The sequence below is a fragment of the Motacilla alba genome, chromosome 7, assembly GCF_015832195.1.
Source record: "Motacilla alba alba isolate MOTALB_02 chromosome 7, Motacilla_alba_V1.0_pri, whole genome shotgun sequence".
Classification (NCBI taxonomy): domain Eukaryota; kingdom Metazoa; phylum Chordata; class Aves; order Passeriformes; family Motacillidae; genus Motacilla; species Motacilla alba.
In genome coordinates, this window is record NC_052022.1 from 15749184 (window position 1) to 15773898 (window position 24715).

The 24715-nt window shown below is 59.5% G+C and overlaps 1 protein-coding gene across 1 annotated transcript; it reads right to left on the reverse strand.

Moving 5' to 3' along the window:
- Nucleotides 1-12468: 12468 nt before the first annotated feature.
- Nucleotides 12469-24205, reverse strand: IHH (Indian hedgehog signaling molecule). The gene is made up of 3 exons (XM_038143198.1): nucleotides 23325-24205; nucleotides 17467-17728; nucleotides 12469-14424 (listed from the first exon to the last, which is right to left on the reverse strand). The coding sequence occupies exons 1-3, from the start codon at nucleotides 23625-23627 to the stop codon at nucleotides 13763-13765; spliced, it is 1227 nt and encodes a 408-aa protein (XP_037999126.1). The 5' UTR covers nucleotides 23628-24205; the 3' UTR covers nucleotides 12469-13762.
- Nucleotides 24206-24715: the final 510 nt, after the last annotated feature.

Genomic DNA, 24715 nt, shown 5'->3' on the forward strand with positions numbered 1-24715 from the left:
CCGCCCTCCCCACCGGCCGCCCTCCTCCGGCTTCCGCAGCCCCGGGACGCCGCAGTGGGCGAACGCCAGGGACTGACCCGGGCTACTCTGCCCCTTCCCCAGCCCCTCCACAGCCGGAGGTTCCCCCCAGCCACCAGGACCCACCCAGGGCGCTGAGCCCATCATCCTGATCCAGAGCCCCATGGCAGGGAAGCGGGTCTATGGTTGCAGCAACTGGAGGAGACATGGAGAGACCAGACAGACTTCAGCAGATGCAGGCAAAGCTCTGCTGGGCTGCAGTGCTGCCCTGCACCGTGGAGCCCCCAGGCACCTGGAAGGCAGAGTGCTTAGCTGGGGGAGCAGGAAAGGCGCTCACTCAGCAGCAGGCTCCTCTGCATCCTGTGCACTGGGATCACCACCTGTGCCAGCTGGGCTGTTTCCCATTGCATCGCTGTGACCCAGAGAGATCAAGAGACCTGAGCTGGGCACACAAAGCACCACCACCCTCCATCACCCATGTCTGTCCAAGATGCAACCCAGCAGGTGCATACAGGCAGATTGTTACTCATTTGCCTGGTCTTACGTTTCCTAGGCAAGACACAGCTTAGAGAATAGCACCTGGGAATGATAGAGAGGAAAGCTTTGGCTGGTCTGGGAATGGTGGGTAAGTAGGAGCAGAGCTGGTCCAGATCCCCTGGCACCGGCCTTCAGGAAGAGGCAAAGTGCATATGAGTGCCTTGGGAATCTCTGCCATTAAGGTTCTGCTCCTGTGTGTCTCTGGTTCCCACTTTTTTTGTGTCCTCCTGACACAGTGACACAAGCTCTGATTTCTTTGTACCCTGTGGTGGGTCCTGCTCTTAGGAAGGGAAGTAAGGCAGCTGCTATTGCCCTGCCTAAATGTAATAATGGCTAAAGGACATCCCTGTCCCTGTATTTCTTGTCCCTTCAGCATTTCCATCTCTTCCCTGAGCAAGAGATGGGTCCACCCCGCTGAATCCTGTGTGTCACAGAGGAGGCAAGCAGATGCCCAGAGAGGAGAAAGGCAGGAGCATATGGGGCCTTCCTCAGCCTTCTCTGCTTTCCCTGCTCAGTAACCCCAGGCACTTCTCTTCCCAGCACCAATAGAGTCTGGTATGGTGCCTGCTGATCTCCCTGCACACACATCACCCTGCTGAAAGGAGCTGCAAAGGTCCAATGTGTGCAATACCTTCCTTCTTCCATTGCCTGAACCCAGCACCAAACAGCTTCACTGAGCGAGCCGAGGTCCTTCTGTGGGAAGACACACAATATCCCTTTTCCAGATGCCTCCCTGGGAGACAGAAGGGCAGGAAGTAGCCCCATGGAAAGCTCAGAGCTGGATTTGCTCAGAAGGGGATTTGGGGTCACCCCACAGTGATACACCTGACTTGGCCAGAAGGTACTGAGGGTGGAACAGTGTTCCTTTTCCCCTCAGCTCAGCTGTGCCTGCTGCTCCAACCTGTCTGTCATCGGGGAGGCTGTAGGGCTCCCCTCTTCTCCCCCCGCTCCATCCCCCTCTGCTTTCCCAGGACACAAGCCAATGTCCCCACAAGCAAAAGGACACCAAGCACTTTCTCTCTCCGCCGATGGGAAGTGCCAGCACAGCCAAGCAGCAGGCATAGATGGGACAAGACTTGGGCAGGAACAGAGCAGACTGACTCCCTAGCACAGGGGGAAACGACAAGAAATACGCAGGGAACACAGAGCACAGTGAAGGTAGGACAAGTCTTCCACTGCAGATCAATAGCCTGCGTGGGAAGGGAGGAGCCATCCCTTCCTCACCTGAGCCCTCAGGACTGAGTTTAGGGATTGCAGTGGTTTGTTAGCTCTGCACAGGGAATGCACCTTCAGACCTGGAGCAGAGACTGGGTCACAACAGAGAAATCAGCACCTCAGTCACCCCCATGGGGTAACAGACAGGCAGGTAGGCAGCCCAGGAAAGCCCAGGTAACTCCTGGTGAGCCCTGAGACCATTTGTGACTGTACCCAGTGTGTAGCTCAGGCAGTGGGAGCAGGCTTGAATGAGGGGTCTGGATCACAGCTCTTAGTCACAGCCTTACTGGCCTCATGGAAGTCCCCTACACCACCCAAGGAGGTTTTCCAAAGACAAGCTACTCTCCCAAGGATCAGCAGCTCACGCTAGTGCCCAATTCACTGATGCCAGGGTGATGCAAGTGCAACCAGCCAAGCAGCAACCCTTGAAATGCACAAGCAAGAAATCTTTGCTGACAGAGCCAGAGAACCTGGCTTATTTCTTTATTTGGAAATACGTGAATAAAGAAATCCAGACAAATCGTGGAGGGATGATGAGTGGCAATATTTGGACCAGAGCCTGAGACCCTATGAGAGGGTTGTCCAGGACCACAGCAGCTGGCACACAGCTCATGCCACTCAGGGCAAAGACATGGCATCCATGGTTGTGTGCAGAAGAACTGGGCTGGGTGGTGGACAGCAGAAGGGGCAGGATGAAAGGCAGTGATAGATGCCAGGGTGCTGATGAGTTCACAGTCTTCAGGGTCATTAATCAGATCAGAGCTGGATTAAGGTGTCTGAGGTCTGATTAGCTTCATTTCCCGCCTCAGGAAGGAGGGAACTCTCTTTCCCATCTATCAAATCCTCCAGACAGCTCACCTGGTTGCTAACTAAATCAGATGATTGTAATAAGTGAATGTGACTGTGGCCTGGCCCCTCACCTCTGCCCAGCATCCTTCCTGCACAGGAGGGTGTAAGGCAACCCTGAGCATCAGCCACAGGTGGCAGACCCCAAGATAGCAGCCAGAGAAAGATCTCCAGTTTGAGGGTTCAGGGCACTATGGACAGAAACTCTCCCAGGAAACCACCCCAGTTCAGGCTGAGCTGGAGTTCAAGGGGATGTGTTCCCAGTCAGCATCATATTGTTCCCAGTCCCTCCACAGCTCCTCTGTGCTAAACCCACCCCACCAGCATCTCCATTTGTCCCCTGCCTGATGCACCTTGTGTTCAGTGTGCCCTAAAGGTACCTCCGCTTTTAACCACTTAGACTATTTCTGTCCAGAAGGTACAGATCAGCAAGAGGTCCATGCTGCCCAGGCAGCAGTAAAGTTCCTCAGCTCCCTCACCTGTCTGGGGCAGACCCTGATCATAGCATCCCACTCTGGGCAATGGGCATCACCAGGAGTGTTCACACCGCCCAGAGCTTCCTGGGATTCTTTCGTTTGCCTAGGTATTTTGGGGGGAACTTTCTGGATGTGCCTCAGCTGGACGTTCAGAGCTCAGTCCCCCTTTGGTGACCTGAAAGCAGCACTCACAGCAGCACCCCTGCAGGTACACATGAGCCCTGCAAAGCCTTTTTTACTGCTGATGGGAAGGTACCCAGCTAGGCCCCTGGAGCTCTTTACTGTGTCCACAGCCTCCAGGGAATTGACTCCATTGTGACTCCCATCCATGTGAGGTCAAGCACCAGGAATAAAACTAGGACAAACCCCCACGTGGCCACCAAAGGCACCCAGGTCTGGTGTACACAAGCTTTCAGCAGCTCTAGAGTCCCACAGCGCTACCAACAGCACTTCACATACTTCCCCAATTTGTTGCCAGCAGTACCTGAGCCCTCAGAAACAAGCCATGGGGATCACAGGTAGTATTTGGGAGCACAGTTCAGTTTTACAGCCCCACTACTTCCTCAGTGTCACCTTGGGAAGCAACGTAATGTCCCTCAGCAAATCCAACTGCCCCAAGATCAAAGCCAAGGGTGCCGAGGAAAATCCATACCCTGATAAAAAAATTCCCAACTGGGACCAGACTTCCATTTTCCCAGGATCAAGTCTTCATCCCAGACACAATATATGACATGACCCATGCTGGGGTGTCTTGATTTTCACCTAAACTTTTGGTTTCACCTTACCTATTTTGGACTTTCCTGGACGGACAATTTAGCGCCAGGTCCTTCTGTCAGCTTTGGGTCACCTCCTGCCTTGAGTCAATAGAAGCTACCTTTGACACAGAGACTGTGCAGGAATCAGTGCTTAACTCATCCAGAGAGATGACAGAAACCCTGATTTCTAACCAGGCCATTTAGGCTTTCAGCTGTTGAAAGAGCTCCCTGTCTGTCTCCAGGATGGCTGTACCTGTTTGCTAAGCATTAACTACTCACCAGGTCACAGCCCCAAGAGCTTTCCACCTTTAGAAATTACTTCTCAGTAAGAAACCCACGGTGTGTGTCAGCCTTGTTTAAAGCATCTCTGAGGAAGCAGAGATCTCACTGCTCTGGAGCTGGTGCCTCGGGTCATCTTGTGCCATTCTAAAGTGTGTAGCCAGCTAGTGGAGAAATACGGCCTGGAGTCACCACTAATACTGGAGACAGGATGTAAGCCTGCTCAGAAGTGTTCTTCTAGCTCTTCCCCCATGAGAGAGGCTGCAGGAGCACCCCACTCTCATCCCCAAGCAGGCAGAGCCCCTGGTAAGAAGTGCTAGGTGCAAGAGCCCCTTTTAGGGGTGTCCCAGGTTTTGTGGGAGCCCTGGCTACTGCCCACAGCAGGATGTTGCCTTTGCCCTGCCCCTTACAGCCAGGCCACCCGCTATCTCCAGAGTCTGGGAAGCCACAGGAGGCTGGTGGGGAAGGTAAATAAACTGCCAGCCCAGCGATGATTTGTGGCTAAATGAACAGTCTAAGTCACCTGTGAGTGGCTTGGGGCCATTAACCAAGCAGATAATAGGTCCTAATCAGCCCTGCATTGGTGGGAGCTGAGTCTACCTTGTGTCAGATCTGGCACAGCCAGCTCCGAGGTCCCAGCTTGCTTGGGGGCTGTCCCCTCTGCAGAAACATTGGTAGGGGCATCCACACCGCTGCCCTGGGAGCAGAGCGGCTGTCTGCAGAAATGCCCTCAGGTCATTCTCACAGAGCTTCTCATCTGTCCTTAGAGGACTCCCCTGCTCTGATGGTGACAGGGGACAAGTTAGTGAAGCCACCTCCCTGCCTGCTTCCAAGGTCCTGTGCTCAGCCACTGCCATGCTCTGCCCCTGCCTGGATCCTCTCTCACATGGATTGGCCTAATCCTACCCACCTCAGAGACTTCCAAGCCAGCCACGGGCTCCTGAGGATTTTTTCATCCCGCCACATCAACTGCTCAGTCCAACAGGTGGGGATCTGTCCTGGAATGCAGAAATCCCCATGCTTCCATCCCCCTGCCCACCGTACCCAACAGCACCCTCCCTCCACACGGAGCCCCAGGTACCGGCCCCCAGCCAAGGGGTTAACAGGCAAAGCAAACACGGCTCAGTCCCTCCCAGACAGGCCTCCTGCAGGGATTTCTGGGCAGCTGTTTATTTAGCCAAGCAATTCCTCAAATAAGCTGCCTCATCTCTGATGGGACATGGCAGAGCTGAGCAGAAAAATGTGTTCACAGCTCCCACTGGGGAGCAGGGGAATAGCAAGCCAGCACGGGAAGGCTGGCAGGGCAGGGAGGGTGCCAGCAGAAACAGCCAGGGCAGCTCTGGAGTGTCACACCTCGTCTCACCACACTGCCAGCACCCCTCAGGACCAGCCGTAGGGCTGCAGGGGATGCCTTAGGGCTGTTGGGTTCCCAGGATTCAGCAATGCACTGCGAAAGTACTCAAGTGTGGACACAGAGGACTTGTCCCCTTGTAAACACATGGGATGGAGCAACAGGGACATATGGGGATGGGGTGACACATCCACGCATGGACCAGAGTGACAGGGACACAGGCAGCTTGGATCTATTTCTTACAAGGACTCAGAGTATAACCACTACATTTCCAGTCCTGTTAGCCCCTGACCTCTCTGCAACACCTGATTCTGAAACACCATGAGCACACAGCATCCAGAGAGACATCTCCTTCATCCTACTGCCCCCAAATGAGGGAGCAGCACCTTGGCTCCTCCTCAGTGTCTGTCCTCACCCCGGGCCTTGTCTTTTGGGGGAGAGACTCAACAAGCCAGCATTTTCCACAGCTCAGCCACATCCAGGAAAGCAGGGAAGTGACTGAATGCAATGTGTCCCTCCTGCTGCTTCCCCATGGCCCCACTCCACAGCCCTTGCCCTGCACAGCACTCCAGCACATTGTGTCCAGTGTCACACATCTCTGGCACAGCCAGGCTCACCTTCCCCCTGGCACCAGGGGGATCCCCCAGCTCTGATTTTTCCTGTCGCCTCCACAATCTTCTGTTTTGGCTTCATTGTGTCTTGTCACAAAGCCAGAACTGCTGCCTGTGCAGGGACAGAGCCAGGTTTGGGGGCTGGGGGTGCAGGAGTGAGGGGGAGGAACACCCTCACACACACCCCTTCCCCCCAAAAACACAGCCTCACCTCTTCACTGTTAATGGCCTTTCCATGGAGTCAGCACCTAACCTGCTCCCGGGATGACAGAATAAATCAGCTGCTCCTCCCAGGACCTTGGGCTCTAATTAATGTCAGCTCATTAACAAGATAACGGCCATTTATTACCCTGTGTCCCTGGCTGCTGATTAACCCTTTCCCAAGGTGGGGGCAGGGGATGGTGATGCCATGGGACAGGAATGGTGGGAGACGGTGACGTCTCCGCAGTGAGACCCAGGGACACCAGGGAGGGGGGAGGTGAAGGCATCGGCAAACAGGACTGCAGAAGAGCCCAAGTGAGGAGTGGATGGGGAAAAGGGGGAGTGTCTTTCCCCAGCAGTCTGGCAAGGGCTAACTGGTAAAAGCCTGGAAGGAGCTACCAAGAGTTGTGGGCTCCCCTTGGATCGTCCCCGTCACCTCTAGCACATCCCTGTGTCTCAGTATCCCCAAATGTCCCTACCCCAGCCCACGGGGGACAGTGAGGATGAGACCTAGAGCTCAGCACAAAGGCCCTGCACACCTCTGGTCCTTAGTCCCTATTTTGACAAGGTGCCACACAGACCCACAGGCGGAGGGAAGCCACCAGTGCGTCCATCCCTGCCTCCAGAGTCGAAAACGGCCTCAGCTTCACGTTCCCGGGTACTGTCTGTGCCACAGAGCCGCGGGGCAGGATAATGTGTCCTGGGGCAAGAGGAGGCTTTTGACACGCCCTTGACCAAGGCCTGGGCACGGAGTGCAGGAGCGGAGGGTGAGGGGAGGCATGGCGCGGCCGCCTGGCTGCGGGGCCAATGCTCTCCGCACATCGATCACGCCGCTCGGCCGCTCCCTGGAGCGGGAGCAGCGCTGCTTAATCAGGCTGAGGGCTCCGGCTCGTTAAGCTGACACCTCGGCTGTGAGAGTGAGACACGGGGGCAAGCGAGGTGCCACTTATTTATTTTCTTCTTTCCCAGGGAATATATTAAACAAATTAAATTCCTGGAGTGTTGGGTCAGCAGAGCCGGCTCTGCGCCTGTCCCAGCTCCACCGAGCTCAGCCGTGGGGAGGGGATTGTGCCGCCCAGCCTGCAGCAAAACCAGGCACTGCTGCAGGGCCCTGGCTCTGCCCTGCCTCCCCAGCTCCCTGCAGTAAGACACGGCCCCCCCTAATCCCCCTGTTTCACTCCCTGGGCTGTGCTGCAGTCGGGAATGCCTGGCAGTGCTGAGGATGGCTGGGAGGGCAGGTCTTGCAGGAAATGCAGTCCGTGATTCCATACGGAAAGTCCCCCAGGAACCCACCTGCTGTTCCTGAGTGGTCTTCCTTGGCCCCACAGCGAGGGGAGCTGGGACACAGCCCTGGCTGCTGTTGGGACAGCTTGTAATGCTCCCCGCTCCACGGAGAACCAGGGATTGACTTCAGACACAGCACCAAGACTTCTTCTTTTCACTCTGGTGCTGGGGACATCTGGGCTACTGGCAGGTTGACACAGGAAGGTCTCTCTGCAAGAGGGAGAAAACTAGGAGGGAGTGCACTTGTTCTCTGTAAAACGGGGAGAGCTGGGAGGGAGTGCACTTGTTCTGTATAACAAGTCTCCATCACAGGACTGCCGGAGCTGGGCATTTAGAAAAAAATACTGTGCATCTCAAGAGCAGCTCTACGCCACAAGCGTTAACCTCATTGGTGTTGGTCTTAAATTATACACAGACATGAGAACAACAGGCTTTGCTGAAGCAATCCCCTGCACTGGGCCCTTTGCCTGCTTCAGCATCAGTCACCCCTTCACAGTCTAGTGCTGTCTCTGCTCAAATTCCCTGAGGGCTGGGGTGCTATTTCCTTGCTGCTGGGCTGCTCTGCTCCATCCCAGCACCGGCTGTGTTTCAGCCCTGCTCCACATCTAGTTAGGTGACAGGGATGGATGGAAAACTCATAGCAAATTAGTCATTAGTCCTTGGAGATGTTTATTTATTGACCATTTGCAACTCTTCCCTCCATCACCACCTTTTCCCTCCCTATTTTTCCAGCAAAGTCAATGGCAGCCTGTCCTGCTCCTCTGTCCCACCCCATCCCATCTTGTCATCCCCATCTCTTACACTGGTCCCTTCTACCTAACCTCAGTCCTTCAAGTGCCTCTTCATTTCAGGAATGGACCCATCTTTTGCTGGTGGAAGGGTGACTCCCTGGAGGTTAGTGAAGAATTAGAAATAATTTAATTTACCTCCCTGTTCGGGTGCTTTGATGAGCTGAAAGGCCTCTTGTCAGGAAGCAAATCCATCTTCCTCCAGCCTTACATCAAATTTCATTCACTAATTAGAAACTCCTGCCCTAGACCATGCTGCCCCCACCCCGGCCACCCCTTCTCCCCACCAGCACCATTATGAAAATAAATTGTTCCATTAGCTGCATTGTTGTGGCTGTGGGGCCCAGTGCTGGGAGTTATTAGAGCAGGAGGGAGGGCGTTGGATTAAGACAAATGATTTATTACGGAAAAGGACCCTGATTAGATTCTTACTCGTCCCCAGCGTGTGGCTGCATACTCACACAGCCCCCATCCCGCCGCCCCCCGTGGCACGGCACAGCGGCTCGCGGCAGTCAGGGCGGGATGGCGGTGACATTTCTCCTGGGGCTGTGTCCTGCCGAGGGCTCTCAGAGCACTGGGAGTCCCCAGCTAGACATGAGGTAGCAACTGCTGCCGGCTGCCCCCTGCATTGTCCCCAGCTGCCCCCGCCTGCCTCTCACTCCTTTGGAGGGTGGGGACCACCAGCATCGCCCCCAGTTCTGCCAGTTCTGCAGCTGGGACCCACTGTGGGTACTGAGTGTGTCCTGATGCCGGGGAAGGGGGGAAGGGAGGGGACAGGGGGGCTTTGATGTGTTAGCTCCGTACCCCACACTGTGGGAGTGGGAGCTGAGGGTGTCCCACCAGCAGGAGGGTTGGCAGGGCTCACCCTGTGTGCTGGGAGAGGTTGTCAGGCCCCTCCGAGGGTCCTGGCAGATGTGGGGTGGGCATGGCTGGAGGGGTGGCACTGCCACGGTGTGCCCATGTCCTCTTGTCCTCACAGTGCCTTGCTGTCCCTCTAGTAACATGCACCCTCCAGCTTATTCCTGGAGGGGACAGAGACCAGGGACACAGGGGCATGTGAGTGCTCCTGGGAGATAAAGGATACAAGCTGAAAAGAAAGTAATTTGTGGCATCGGATGGCGATTGTGAGAGCTGCTGGGTGTCCCGTGCGGTGGTGGGCAGGTGTCTGTCCAGGGGATACAGGTTTGGGTAGGGGGCGGGATGCGTGCATCTGTCTGTCTGACGGCGGTGTTCACACAGGCACACCAGGCTCTGGTTGACACCCAGAGGCTGTTGCCTGCTAAAACACCTCCATCCCTGCCCGGGAGAAGCTGCCACGCACCGGCAGAGGGGTTCTGCAGCGCCTGTGGTGGGGCTGCTCCCAACGATGCGGTCACACAGGTGCCAAGGTTGAGAGAGGGGAAGGGGTGGGGGGCCCGGGACAGAGGGGGAGGTGGCGGGACTTCGGGGTGCAGGATGGGCTCAGCAGCACTCATCAGCTGCCCCGGGGCTCCGCGGGCTCGGGGACGATGTCTTGGAACACCCCACCCGCCCCCAGAATAGCGCTGCAGAGAGGGGGGTCCTGCCCCTGCTCCCGGAGCAGCAGCACTCCGAAAGCCATCGGGTTTATTCATTCCGCTAATGCAAGCGACAGCGGGGGACTGGTGCGGCTCCTGCCGGCGGGCACCGAGCAGGGCTGGGCCGGCCGGGGCAGCTGCTCCTGGGAATTTTGGGGGGCGACTGTGGGTCGGTCAGCCCTCGCTGGGAGGAGGGTCCCTGCAAGCTGCTGCACCGATGTCCGCAGGCACAGATATTTTGGGGTGATCCCAAATCACGTCAGAGCCCGGGCCACGGGGACCTGATTGGACCCAGAGCTCGGGGACGATGGGGACATAGCACCACCGTGCCCGGAGACACGGCCCCTCTGCAGGGCAGCTTTGGCAGCATCCCACCCCGCTGTCGGCCTCGTGCCCCCCAAACCGCCCCAAACAGGGGCTCTTCCAGGAGGCTCTGCTCCCACTCCCCAAGCCCCAGCGCTGCCCTGCCCCTCCAGTGCCCGACCCCAGCAGCCAGCGGGCCGGGAGCCGGGAACGAGCTTGGCTGGCGCTGCCGCGGCAGACGGCCGTGGGGCGAGGGACAGACGGGAGAGGCGGGGACGGGGACCATGTCCCCCCTTGTTAACAGCGCCGGACCCTGTAGCCTTTTCAAGGCTCTGAATAGGGGGTGGTACCGCTCTTCTGCTGAATTAGAGGCCGGGGGTTGTTGGAGCTGGTTTAACACGCTCAGATAGGGTTGGAAGGATGGGGAGGGGGGGACATGCTACCCCAGATGGGAACATGTGGGGGTGTCTTCTGTCGCCACATGCCCTTCCTCTCCCTCCCACCCACCATTTATATGGTAATGAGGACAAATTGATGGAGAGACATCCATTGTGGGACCTTCCAGCCCGGCCCTTCTGCCGGCCACCCACCAGCATCCCCATCCATCACTGCCCAGCTGGGACCCTGCTGGGACCACCCCTCCCCTGGCACTGGCACGCTGGGAGATGGGTCTGCTTCACGTGCCCACCGGCAGTGGGGCAGCTCCCCGGCTGTCCTGGTTCTCCAGGGGCTGAGTGACAAGCACAGGGTGACATCCAGGCAAGGAAGAGACCCCCATAAGTCCTGTCTGTCAGCTGGACATAATTTCGTCCTCAGCATTCTTTTCATATGGGGTTACGGAGCTGTGGGGGAGTTAATGGAGCTTCAGAAAGACCCTAGCGTCTTACTTATGGATGTTTTCCCTCCCTCTCACTGCCCTGAAGCCAGCTCAGAGCCAGGCCCTCCCTGCTTTCCCTGCCTCCATCCCAAAGCAGCTGCCATATACCCGGCAGCATCCTCCTAATGGGGCAAAGAATTCTTCCCGCACACTCAGTGATTCCCTAAAAACCTGGAAATAGAGTTGATCTCCCCCAGCGGGCACCCCAAAGAGCACATGCATTCTCTGCCTCTGGCTCCCCCTGCCTGCGACAGCAGCCTGATTGAAATTTCACTCCATAAAGCACTTCTCGAAAGCCTGACCCCGTGGCCCCCCCGGGGACCAATTTGTCCTTCTCTGTAATAAGAACCTAATTAAATTAGCTCTGCCGCCTTGCAGAGCCCTTAAATTAGCTCGGTGATGAGGGCTCTCGCTGACAGCCTGCTGCCGAATTGCTTCACACTTGCAGTGCTGGGTGGGGGGTCCAGGGAAAGCCCCAGGAAGATCCTGATCCCAGCAGGGCCCAGGAGACCACGGCAGGGCAGCGTGGAGATGGGGCAGGGTGTGTTCAGAGAGGTGTCTGGCTGCTGGGGCGTGGGGAGGTGGTGTGGGGTGCTGGCTGCTGGACTTTCCTTCTGCTGGCATGGGGATGGAGTAAAGGGGGAGATGGCTGACAGGGGGTGAGGGACAGCACTGACTAACACTGGTGACACTGGAAACCTGTCTACAAGATACAGGCTCCATCTTCTGGGTGGGTGGGTGTTGTGGCGATTGGGGGTGGTACAGAAAGATGGACGGGCACTGAGGTGGTGAGTCCAGAGTGGGATGGAGAGGTATCCCTGGCAGTCCCACAGTGGCTGTCCCTACTACATCCTGCCCCACTTGCCCTAGTTTCCAGTGGCTCTAATGACGCTTTGGTCCCGTGTAGATTGGGTCAATCCCACAGCCTCCAGCTGCCCACTTCCCTGGGTATGGATGAAGCAGTGAGGAGAGAGATGTCATCCTCTGGTGGAGGGCACCGGGGTGACCAAACCTTGCTCCTCGAGAAGCACATGATGCCCTCCAGCCCCGCCTGCCCTTGAACAATGGGTGCAGTAAGCACCCCCGATCCCTGCCTGCCCTCCCTAGACCAGAGTTCTGAGCTCCCACGGGGGAGACAATGGATTTATTGGGCTGTGTCCCCAACCAGGAGAGGTACATCCAGTGAAGAGACAAAAACACACCTGCCATCGGCCACGCTCATGCTCCCTCATTTCATCCTGGACAACAATCACCATAAAAGCTGTGCTTTAAAATAATCTTTAAATAATTTCTGCTTTTTGTTAAAAAAAAAAAATCGCCCCCCCCCCCCCCCCCAACCAAACGATTTCCCACCCCCGCCCTGCACTTCCATCTCACCCTGCACGCGCCCACACTGCCTCCCATCTATGGTACATACAAAGAGCAGATAAATAAATAAAGACGCGTGATGCTACAGGGGGAACATGGGTCACTGCCTCCCTCAGCCCCCTCCCCTCCACTGATGTGGAGCTAGGGGAGGCTGAGGCTCTAGCTAGGATTTGGAGTGGGGGAACTGTGGCTGCAGCTCTGATGGGACTCTCCCCAGGTCCCAGGAGTGGGTGAGCAGCAACGAATTACCCTGAGGGTTTGGGGTACTGGGGGCTTGGGGAGGTCAGGCCAGCCAGGGTCTGAAGCTTGAGGAGTTTTTTTAGCTTTGGGGTGGGGAAAGGCTTTTGGGCTGAGAGCCAGTTCAAGGCCAGATGCTGGGAAGGTTTTCTCCTCTGCCTCTTTATCCAGGCTCCAGCAGGCTGGGGTTGCAGCCCTGATTCTCCTCACCCCTGCTCTTACCAGTGTGTCTATGCCTGGCTGGCATTTGCACCCTTCTGCTCATGTGTCTGCCTCCACAGCCCCTCTTGCCAGCCAGAGTGCCCCACGCTGTCACAGCAGCCCCACAGCATGCCCAGCTGGGTGGCTCTGGTGCTGGCTTTGGGCAGAGCTCGGCATCCATTCCCCAGTCTATCACTCCAGTGGAACTTGTGTCACGAAGTCGGAGGTCTCGTGCCAGAGCTGTGCCAGACCCCCCCACCCCTGCTTGTTTAGGGTGCCCCTGCACATGGGCTAAGGACAAGGCACAGTCCCAGTACCTGGGTCACCCTCCTTCCAGCTGCCATGTCCCAGGGGTGGAAACAGCATCGCCTGCCTTCCCACCCAGGCTGCCTAGCAAAGGGCCCTGGGCCGCTCTCCCAAAACTTCCCCACTGGGTGCAGACAGGCTGGGAACCTCACTGGAGCAGTCAGGGCTCTCTCCTCCTCCTGCTCCCACTCGTCTATCAGACCTCCATCAGCTAATTAGGCACACGCGCACACACACGTTACACGTTACACACACACACACACACATAGCAGCATGTGGATCCAGCAGGGGGCAGCCCCTGTCCCGGGGGAAAACCCTTCATGCCTCCCTCCTGTCCCCAGGAACGGTGGGCGAGGAGGGGGTGGTGAACATGGAGGAGGCACACCATGGAGCTTCGGTGCCCCCCAACCAGGAGCTGGCCGTACCCCAAGCAGGCAGGGCTGGAGGCAGCTCCCCATGGGCACCCAGCTTTGGGAGGGGGTGCTGGCCCCCAGCGAGTCACCCTGCAGCCACCACCTCCACCAGCTGTGCTGGCTGGGGCTGTGGTGCACCCTCAGCTCTCCGCCTGGGATATCCCCAGTGGGTGGAAGCTGTCAGGGGGCAGGAGCAGCCTGCCCAGGCGGTAGAGCAGCCCTGAGTACCAGTGCACACCATCCCCCTGCACCCCTGGCCACCCCACCAGGCTGTGGTAGAGCCGGAGTGGCCAGAAGGCCAGCTGTGCCAGCTGTTGCTCCTGCACCAGAGCAAAGCACGAGGCCACCACGCCGTCCACCACCAGTGTCCCATGGCGTGTCAGCGGGGCGTAGGCGCCCACGTCTCTCCGGTGCCACACCCGCACCACTTCAGCTGGCTGCAAGCTGCCCCCCCCAGCTGCCACCAGCACGAAGTGTCCCGGGCGCACAAGGCTGGCAAAGACGGGACGGAAGTGGGCGGTGGGCGCCGACGCGTTCTCTGCCACAAAGAGCAGGTGGGTGGGCGTCAGCACCAGGCGCCGGGGCGGCTCCTGGGTCTCGATGACGTGGAAGGCGGTGAGGGCACGGGGCTCCTTGTCCAGGAAAGCCAAGAAGTCACTGTAGGTGGGCCTGCCTGCCCCGTCCATTGCCAGCACTCGCTGGCCAGGGCGCAGTGCCCACAGTGGCGTCTGGGCACCGTCCTCCAGCGTTGCCAGTGCCCGCCCGGGAAAGCAGCCCCCCGTCTTCGCAGCGGCCGAGTGCTCTGCGCAGGGAGAGAGAGGACAGGAGGGTTACCCATCAGCCAGATCCTCAGCACCACGTTCCCACTGTGCATAGACACCTTCCCAGTCTGACCGGCTTTGCCCACCCAGGTATAACCCTGCCCTGGCATCACCAATGTGAGCTTGTCCCCTGCATGCTCACGGCCACCAATGTCCCCCAGGCACCTCATCCCCCAGCCACCATGTCACTCGAGGTGGCACGTGGGGACTCCAGCATGGTCCCAGGACATTGAGCTTGCTGCACAGAGCCAGGTCCCAAGCTCCAAAATAGGCAGGGGGAGTGGGACACAACCACAGCTTGAAATGTGCAAAACACTATCAGGGGGCACCTGAAGCTTGAAAAAGCAGAGGCAGGGCCCTGAGATGGTGGCAGGCTGAGGAGCAGAGTGCCTGGTCTCACTCTGCATACCCCCACAGCATCCCTGTTCTCTGCAGTGCTGGTCCTGAGTACTGCTTGGGAGGATGCTGCGAGGAGCAGTGCAGGATGCAGCACCCTTTCCCAGCACTGCAGCGCCCCTCCACCCCTCGTGGCAGTCCTGCTCCCTTCTCCCACCTGCTCATTCCTGCACCACTGATGCCAGCCAGCTCCTGCTTCTCTGGGCTGCAGGGAGTTGTCACAACCTGCGGCCATCATCGTGCAAAAGCTACCAGCCTCCTGGGTAGGGCTTCCCTAGTGATTGCCAAGGGTAAAGGACCCAAACTCTCTGGGCTTGTCTCCTGGGATGGTGGCACAAAGCTCCTACCCCTCCCCAGATGAGTGTCACCAAGAGCCCATTCTGGCACTTAGCAGGGGAACCCTGGCTTCCCAAGGAACGGTAGTCAGCTACACCAGCAGCAGTGCTCCCCCAAGTCCCAGCAACTCCCAAGTTATTGTCTATATGATACTCTCCCACCCTCTGCCAGTGGCATCCCACCTCAGGGTCCTGCTCCTAGCTCTGCACAGTTCCATCCTTGAGCTCTAAGCCACTTCTCAGGGCCCTCTCCCTGCTCTCTCATCTAATCCCTGAATGTCCCCGCTCAGATGGCACTGCCCCCATCACTCCCCAGGTTTGGGCAGAGCCAAATCCCAGCCCCCAAGCCCATGAAGAGAGGCATCCATCTCTGGGACAGAATCCTTTTATTGCTCAGAAGAGGTGCAGTGTCTGCCCTGTCCTTGCCCTGGAGGCCAGGTCCCAAATCCTGCACTCTGCATCCGCTGGCAGGCAGCAGAGCAGCAGGGTGAGAAGGATGCCTGGCAGAAGTGGATGGCATAGGTGATGGGCATGGAGGGGTAGGTGGGTGCAGGGTAGGACCCGAGGAGACACAATACATACAACAGGCCATGTGGCCATCCATACAAAAATAAAAGCAATTTACTAAGAGGCAGGAGCAGCCCGGCTGCCCTCTGTACACAGTTCTGAGGGGATCAGGTAGTGTATCCCACAGCCTCCACCACGCACTCTTGAGTTGCTCATGGCCTTGGGGAAAAATATGGGGGACCCAGAGCCCTGAGGAGCTGCTGCAGAGTGAGGGGAATATGACCAGCCTCTAGAAGCCCTTCAGGGCCTCAGGGCCCCAGTCTGCTGCTTGGATTATGGCATCCCTCTTCAGCTGGTCCAAGGGGAGCATCCCAGGATTCAAAAGCCTCTGTCTTTCTCCAGGGGCACAGCCCCACTCCTCTGGCCAGCCTCACAGCTGTGGGGTCACGGTCCTTGCTTCGGAGCCTGGCCCCACTCCTCCTGCCGGCCCCACAGGGTGCCCCGGGGCACGGGAGTCCTGGTCCTCCGGCCACGTTTTGTCCCTCTTCTCCGGGGGTGCATAACTCCCTCTCCGCGGCGCGGTGGCCCCACTTCCATCGCCGGCCGGCGTTGTGCCCGTCCTGGCATCAGCACGGGGAGCGGGTCAGCGCGGGGGGCCAGGCTGGCGTCTGGGGGTGTCGAGCCGCTGGCTGCGGGCTAGGGCGGTAGGACAGGCACAGTGCCGTGGGAACGGAGCCGGGGGACGAGAGGCGCGGGGTAGCACAGGCGCACCGGCCCCGGCACGGCCGCGCACGGTGCGCGGCACCGGCCGTGCGGGCGCGGCCGTCTGTGCCTGCGTGTGCGAGGGCTCCGTGTGCAGGCACGGCCCTGCTGCTCGGGCTGCGGTGCCAGCAGCCGCCCGGGCCGCCTCCGCGGCCGCGCAAGGCCGGGCACGGGCAGAGGCTCCGCGGCTGCGGCGGCGCGGGCACGGCGCGGCCCCTCCCGGCGGCGGCCGGAGCCGTGCGCGGGGCGCTGCCGCCCTCTGCAGCCCGCGGCCAGCGCCGCCGCCACGGCCGGGAGCCGCGCCCCGGGCACGGCCGCTTCGCCCGGGCTGCGGGGGTGCTTGCAGCCCACGCGATCCCCTCCGGACCACGGGCAGGGCCTAAGAGCAGCTCTCGCCCCGTCCTCACCCTGCCGCCCTCACTGCATCGCACCGCACCGCACGGGAGGAAGCAAACACCACCAGCGACGACAGCGGCCCTCAAAGCACCACCCGGCTCTGCTCCCCTCTGCAGATGGTGCTGCGCAGCCAAGAGCTGATCCCGGGGTACCCTGTTTGGATGTCCCTGACCCCATCCTGGCTAGGTAGGGATGGACAGATGATGCTGTGACAGCAGAAGCTCAAAAGCAGCCAGCAGTGGAGCGGGGCAGGGCTGGATGAGGCTGAGCATGGGCACTAAGGGACTGCAAGGGCAGAGGCAGGGGAGACAGGGGCGATGGACACACTGGGGGGTCAGGCTGGGGGAGAAAGGGATGTGGGCTGAGAAAAGAAAGACGGTAGAGAGGGTGGGTCAAGATGTAGGTCTATGGGAGCCAGATGGAGAATTTGCCCCATTGTACTGGCTGGCCACAGGTGTGTGACTCACTCCCCACCTGACTGTCTGCCCCAGATAGGGAAATCAAGATGCAAAAGCTGGCACCCCCTGCAGGAGCACCTCACCCAGCCAGCCAGGCTCCCTGGGTTCCCCGGGTATGCTGCAAGAGGGGGTCTGGCCCCCAGCTCACTGCCCCTCAGCTCAGACTTACCTGACTTGACGGAGCAGTGGATGTGTGCCTTAGACTCGTAGTAGACCCAGTCGAAGCCAGCCTCCACAGCCAGGCGAGCCAGCATGCCATACTTGTTGCGGTCCCTGTCTGAGGTTGTGATGTCCACAGCTCGGCCCTCATAATGCAGCGACTCTTCCGAGTGGTGCCCGTCCTCATCCCAGCCCTCCGTCACTCTCAGCTTCACCCCCGGCCACTGATTCATGACAGAGATGGCCAGCGAGTTCAGACGGTCCTTGCAGCGCTGCAGGCAGAGGGACAGAGTCAGTAAAAGCTTTTTGGAGGGAGGAATTAGCTGTCTGGTTGGCAGGCTGCATCCCACCGTGCTTCCATTAAGCCTTCCTGGGCCCTCAGGCCCTTCGGGTCTGGTCCAGCATGGGAAGACCTGAGAACAGGAGGTGCCTTGTCTACCCCATGCTCTCCAAACTCCCTGCAGAGCCTGATACCTCACTGTTGGGCTGAGGAGAGTGCACCCAACAGGGCACCCCTCTCCTCCCTCTCTCCCCTAGCCCCAGGCTCATTTGAGAGCCTGTTGGGCAATGCAGCCTGGGCTGGGCTGAAACAGCCTCTCTGCTCACCTGCCCCGTGCTAACTGTACCCCAGCAGTTCCCATCTGACAGGAGGAGGATACAGGAGCTTCAATCCTGCCGCTGTCTGGCTGGGAGGAAGTCCCAGGGACCCTAGGGCTGTCTCCGGGCACAAGTGAAACAACCTGCCCAGTTCTCAACACAGCTCTGCTTGCCATGGCTCCTCAAGTCTGGGTAACAAGGACGCAGCACTGGGCAGCCCCATGGCATCAGCCAGTCTCTGCTCCTATGGGAAGTGCCAAACCTGCCCAAGAGCTCTGCTGTGCTGAAACAGAAAGAATGTGAAGCCCCCTTCACATCTCTGCACCACAAGGGCTGAAAATCCCGGGGTGAGGAACAGCAGCAGATCTTAAAAGCCCCAGACCTCGTGGCCACATAGGTCACACATGCAAGTAGGTGCCCGTGGCAGTCCTCCCCAGCAAGCAGAGGGATGCCAGCCCCAAGTGCCTGTTTCACAGTCCTCCCAGCCTTATCCTGCCCTGCCCCACATCCCCCAGCCACAGCTGAAGGTCAGGGAAAGATCAAAACTCTGTGTGCTTGACTTGCAGAATTACAGCCCCAGCTTCTGGTCCCTTGCTAAAGGGATGGAGGAGAGATAGAAAAGGTGTAGGAAAAGGAATATGGGAGATTCTACAGAAAACCAGGTGAATGGACTAGGGCTGTGCAGCCCAGAAAGGAGATTCTGTGAGATGCTGAAGAATCATAAAATTGAGTGAGCTGGAAGGGACCCATAGGATCAAACTCCTGGCCCTGCATAGCACACCCTAAGAATCACACCAAGTGAAACTGTATGAAACTTAAGGCAATTTAAAAGAGAACAAGCTGAGACTGGGGTGTTTTTACACCGACTCCAAAGGCTGAGGTTCACACCTACAGGTATAGCTGGTTCTGAGGCAGCCAGCTGGATCAGGAGCCCCATTGTCACCACCCAGTGCTTGCTGGGTGGGAGAGCTCTGCCTCCACAGAAGTAGAGACTCCAGTGATCCTCTCACTGCCATTCCCCAGGAAACAAGGAGTCCCATAAAATCAAGGCAGAGGACAGAGCCTTCATGGTCAGGCACAAAGCCAGTCCTGGGAAGCATTAAATGAAATGACTGGAGAGCAGCTTAAAACACAGCCACTGCTGGGGGCATTTCTGCATGATGCCCAGCTCAGTACTGGAGCTCCCTACCATAGCATGTCATGGGTCTTGAGACAGTTACAGCAAGCATGAGCCAGGGCTTTAAAACCTGATGCTGGCTACATCCCCAGGCTCAGAAATGCCCCAACACTGCTTCTGCAGGAACTGAAAATGTAGGTCCTCACCCTATCCCCAAGCACCTGCTCCCGTCCTAGGAAGGTGGGAGCTGCTGCTCTTGAGGAAACCTGCTCTCACTTGGCAGGGTCCAGGCCCAGGGAAGGGCAGTGCCAGGCAGGCCTTTGCCCCACATGAGGCCTGCCGTCATCCCACAGCTCTCTGGGCGTGGGGAGATAAGCCAGGAAGGTGCTGGACAAACAGTTTGCTAGGTGAGGGGAGGAGGAATAGGGAGGAGAGTGACTTTTGTCCCCGTCCAGCACCACTGTGGTGCCACTTGGCACATGTGACGAGCTGTTCCCAAGGTCCCAGCCCCACCGGGACCCCGCAGTAAGAGAGTTCAGCCCTGGAAGTGAGGAGAGAATCCCCAAAGCCCCCCTGCATCCCCCAGCCATCACTCCAGGCATTCCCTTGCCACTACCGTGCCAGCACCCCGCTCTGGGCGCCCCTCCGGCCCTCACTGCCAGCTTTTCTGTCCTCCAGGGGCACCCTGCGAGCACAAAAACAACGAGACTGTGCAAGCCTTTTCACCCAGGCAGGGACAGCGTCAGGCAGAGCCCTGGAGCACCCTGTCCCCGGCTCTGCCGGTGCCATCGGTGGCCAGCAGGTGTCAGGGCGCGGGAGGGGACCGGCGGGGACCGGCAGGGAGCAGGTACCGATAGACAAGAACCAGGCAGGCACAGGCAGGTCGGGGAGGAAGCAGGTACTAACGGCGGGGGAACCGGTGAGCAGGGCAGCAGGGACAAGGAACAACCATGGATCGGCAGGGAAGAAGCAACTGTGGGGAGGAAACAGGGCAGGGATGAGCGAAAATAAACAGGGAGCAAGCAGTGACAGGCAAGGCTGAGCAGGTGGGGATGTGCAGGGAGCAGGCACAGGAGGCAGAGAAGACAACAAAACTCAGGGATGGACAGGGATGGACAGGGATGGGTAAGGAGCAGGCAGCAATGGTCAGGGAGCACACATGAGCTGCAGGAAGTAGGTAGGGATGGCCTGCCCGGGGGCTCTGCTGCTTGTACGAACAGGTAGCGAGGGACCAGAAAATCCATAAACATGGGCTGTCCACAGGCTCTGCGTTTGATGGTGATTGCAGAGAGGGCACAGCTTGTCCCTGTAGTGGTGCAGATGACCAGGCACCCCCAGTCACATGCAGAATGGGTCCCCGTAAAGCTGGTGGCTCTGCTGTCCCATGCACGTCATGGTGAAGATCATGGGGATGTTGGGCTGGGCTGAGCAAAGAAGTTCTACCCACCTTCTGCCCAACCTTTGCATCTCCCTTTTTGTGTCCCTGCCAGGGACAGAACCATGCCCTGTTGGGCAAGCCAAACCACTTTAGGGAAGGCAGCAGGACAGAGCTCCAAGATGAGGCGCAGTCAGCAGAGACCCCAGAGTCACCTCAGGGGAAGTATGAAAGACACTGAGGTGTGACCGCAGTCTCAGCAGAGGTGTCGTGAATGGAGTGTGCTTGGACACAGCTACTCCCATGTCCAGAGCCTGGCCAGGAGAAGAGGGGTCTTACTAGCATCTCCTCCTGAAGGGAGGTTTCCCCCAAAGGAAGCCAGAAGTCCTACCCCAAGGTCTTAATGAGAAATTCCTCACCACTGCAAGGATGGTCTCCGTGTCAGCTGGACAAGCAGTGGCTGCAAGGGATGATGGCTGGGGTAGGGAGAGGCTGGGTTTGGGACTCCATGGGGGCTGGGGACCCATGGCATTCCTGGGCCAGGCTGCTGGGGAGAGGTGAGGCGGGTTCTGCCTCCAGCCTTATCTCAGCACCTCCGAGTGGGACCAGTGAGAGCAAACACACTGGAATTCTTGAGGAAGATGAAACGATAAAGGAAAGGCAGGCAGAGAGCAGCACTACCCACTCCTCTAAGCAGGCGACATCTTCCGGCTGCCTGGGACACCCAGACCCTTGGACTTGGGGAAAGAAAACAGGTTTGAAGTGAGTCAACAGCAGTAAAAGCCAGCGCTCTGGGGGAAGGGACAAGGAGTTGGGTCAATGGCCTTTCCCAACCCATAGCAACACAGGACATGGTGCCAGAGCTAGAGTTCCCATATATGGGGGGATCTTCGCCAGCCAGGGGCCACAGGACAATCCCAGAGGGCTGTGGGATGGCAGCAAGCTACCAGAAATCATGCCACCTCCATAGCAAGAGGAACAATTCCTTGCGGAGCTGCCCAAGGCACAGTGGTACCCATCTGTGCACGGATGTGTGGTGCCCAGGGACCCTGCTGGAGTGAGAATCCTCATTTGTGCAGCCCAAGAAGACCAGGATGTTTCTAGGTACTCAGCCAACAAGGCAGTGGTACAGCATGAAATGTTAGGCTTGCACAAGGGACGTGGAGATCTCCCTCTCCCAGGTGTGCTGAGGGACACTGGCTGGGTTACAGAAGGCGGAGGGAGCACTCTCAGGAGAAAACACAGCAAGAAGCATTCTCCTGCCTCCAATGATGTCATCCACTTCCCCGATGTATGGACCAGAGGAGCTCACTGCTTCCTCAAATATCCCTGAAGCTGTTCCCCAGGGGAGGCAGGTTACAGCCCAGCCCCAGGGCTCCAGTCACCAGCAGCCACAACTTGTGCAACTCCCCTAGCTTGCTGCCTTGCGGGGGATCCCGGTCCCTCTGCTACAGTCCCCAGCCTGAAAACCAACCTGGAATATGGTCCCTGCCCTAAGGGATCTGCTCTCAGGGCACACGGGGTTGCAGAGCTGTCAAGCCAGCACCCAAGAAGCTTCTCCTCCCAATGCTATGAACACCGTGGTCAGACACTATGGCCAGGGCCTTGCTCAGTGCCCACCATCACAGTCACTCATGTTCACCCACCTGCCAGCCCCTGACCAGGGGGGTACAGTGGGCAGAAGGGCAGCCCAGCTCCCCTCTGCTTCCCCCAGGAGCTCGTTCAGGCTGTAACCCTGCTGAGGCTGGTAGCCAGGTTTCTTAGCAAGGCCGTGCGGCTCCTTATCTGCATTCCTGAAACCCTCAGGCATTCTCCTGGCAATATTAAAACACAGAGTAACCTTCGTCCAGCATCACCCCCCCTCCTTTGCTGTCGTCTGTGTTGTCCACCCCCCCCATCCTTCCTGCCAGCCCAGGGTACTTGTGAGCTGACTGCAACAAGGCATTTGCAGTAACAGGTTGTCCCCAGCCCTGAGCACAGCAAGCAGCTCCCCCTGAGCGCCCTGCACCATCCCACACGAGACATGCAGGAAGAGGGGGCACTGAGGGTTTGTCAGAGTGGGGACAAGGTCAGCAAGAGCACTCCCGGGCACAGCAGCACACCAGGCTCTGCTCTGTCCCTCGGATCCAATGGGCAGGCTGCCTGCTCTGCCAGTGGGGACGCAGAGGAGAGGGGCAAGGGCAGGATGGCTGCATGGGCCAGGGTGCTGCTTGACCAGGGAACAGCGCAGCACAGCCCTGCCGGATCGAGGGGATGTGGGAGGATGCTGCCGGATCGAGGGCAGTGTGGCACAGCTCAGGGGTGCCAGGGCTGGCTGCTGCCAGCTTGGAGTGCGGGGTTATGCCAGCCTGGGGACCACTGGGACGAGAGTGGAGGGGCAGCAACGCAGGGTGCTGCCAGCTCGGGAGTGACAAGGGCATTCCTCGGGGTGCAGCAAGACACGGGTGCCACAGGCTCCGAGGAGCAGCGGGGCAGGGTGCTGCCATCTCGGGGGACAAGGTGCTGCCGGTTCCGGGAGCAGGGTGCTGCCGTCCCAAGGCGCAGCGTGCCGTCCGTCGCGCACAGCGCAGCCGAAGGGACAGAGCGCCCGACGAAGGGAGATGCACTCGCTGCACGCCGGCAGCCCGGACCCGGCACCGGGATGCCCGGGGCAGGACGGGGAAGCCGCAGCGCGGGCCCACACGGTCCCCGGAGAGCGGATAGCAGGGCGCTCTGAGGCAGCCCCGGTGCCCGCAGATGCCCGGCGCGGGGGTAGAACCGGGCGGCAGCGGTGCCGTACCTGGGTCATGAGCCGGTCGGCGCCAGTGTTCTCCTCGTCCTTGAAGATGATGTCGGGGTTGTAGTTGGGCGTCAGCTCCTTGAAGCGCTCCGAGTTACGCGCGATCTTGCCCTCGTAGCGGCCGCTAGCCCCCAGCGTCTTCTCGGGGACGTTGGGGCTGAACTGCTTGTAGGCGAGCGGGATGAGCTTGCGGGGCGGGCGGCGGCGGCTGCCCACCACCCTGCCCGGCCCGCAGCCGCGCACGGCCGGCGCCAGCAGCAGCGCGCACCCGCTCAGCAGCAGCAGCAGCCGCGCCGGCTTCATGGCGCGCCCGGCGGCCCCGGGGCGGCCCGGGGCACCGGTGGCTCCGGGGTCCCCGCTAGGCTCGGCCGCCGCTCCCGCCGCCCGGCCCGGGGCTCCCCATGCGGCGCGCAGCCGGCGGGCAGGTGCCGGTGCCGGCGGCGGCGGCGGGGCGCGGCGGGGCGGCTGCCCGGCGCGGGTGCGCTCCGGCTGCCCGGTGCGGCGAGCTGGCGTCGGCCCGCTCTGAGCTGCCGTGGCCCGGCGGCGGCAATAAATAGCGAAGGGCCGTTTGTTTTGGCAGGCGAGCGGCCGCTTGCGGGGCGCGGGGCGCGGGGCTCGGCGCTGCCGGAGCCCTCCGCGGTTTGCGCCTCGGCGGTCAGCGCGGCAAGGCTGGAGCCGGAGCCGGAGCCGCCGCTGCCTCGGCTCCCCGGGCAGGAGTGAGAGGGGAAATTGAAGAGATCCGGGACCGGGAACCGCCAGGACCGCACCCTGCCCGTGTCCCAGCCTCCCAGCGCCCTCCCTCTCTCGCCTCCTCCCCGTGGAACCTGCCCCGGGCCGCCCGCAGCCTCCTCCCCCCTGCCGAGCCCCGCAGCCCACCCCACCGGGGGTGCCCGCCGCCACCTGCCCCCCGGGGCAGCCCCGCCGCCGCCCCAAGGTGCTCCCGGTCCGCCGCACACCCCTCGCCCCCCTCGGCGGGGCGTCCCGCGGGGGCTCCCTCGCGGCGCAGCGGGCGCGGGGTGGCACCCCCGGGGCTCCGGCCCCCGCCGCGCCGCCTGCTCGCCAGGGGCCCGGGCCTGCGGGCGGGGATCAAACAGAGCAGGGAGGCAGCTGGTTGAAATTTAACCACAATATTCTCGCTCCCCATTGTTTCCAGGGAGGCCCGATATTTCCACAACAGGATTATGGCATCTGATTAACTCGCTGAGACAACAATGAGGGGCTGGGATGGGCTTCCCCTTCTAGCTGCCAAAAGGGGAAAGTAAATATAACACCCTGATTTCAGGAGCGAGGGTTTGAAGGGCCCCCCCCGGTTCTCCCCCAGCTGTGTGCCGGGGAGGGGTCCGGCACGGGTCCACTTGAACACCCTCTGGTTCCCTAGGATCTTCCCAGGT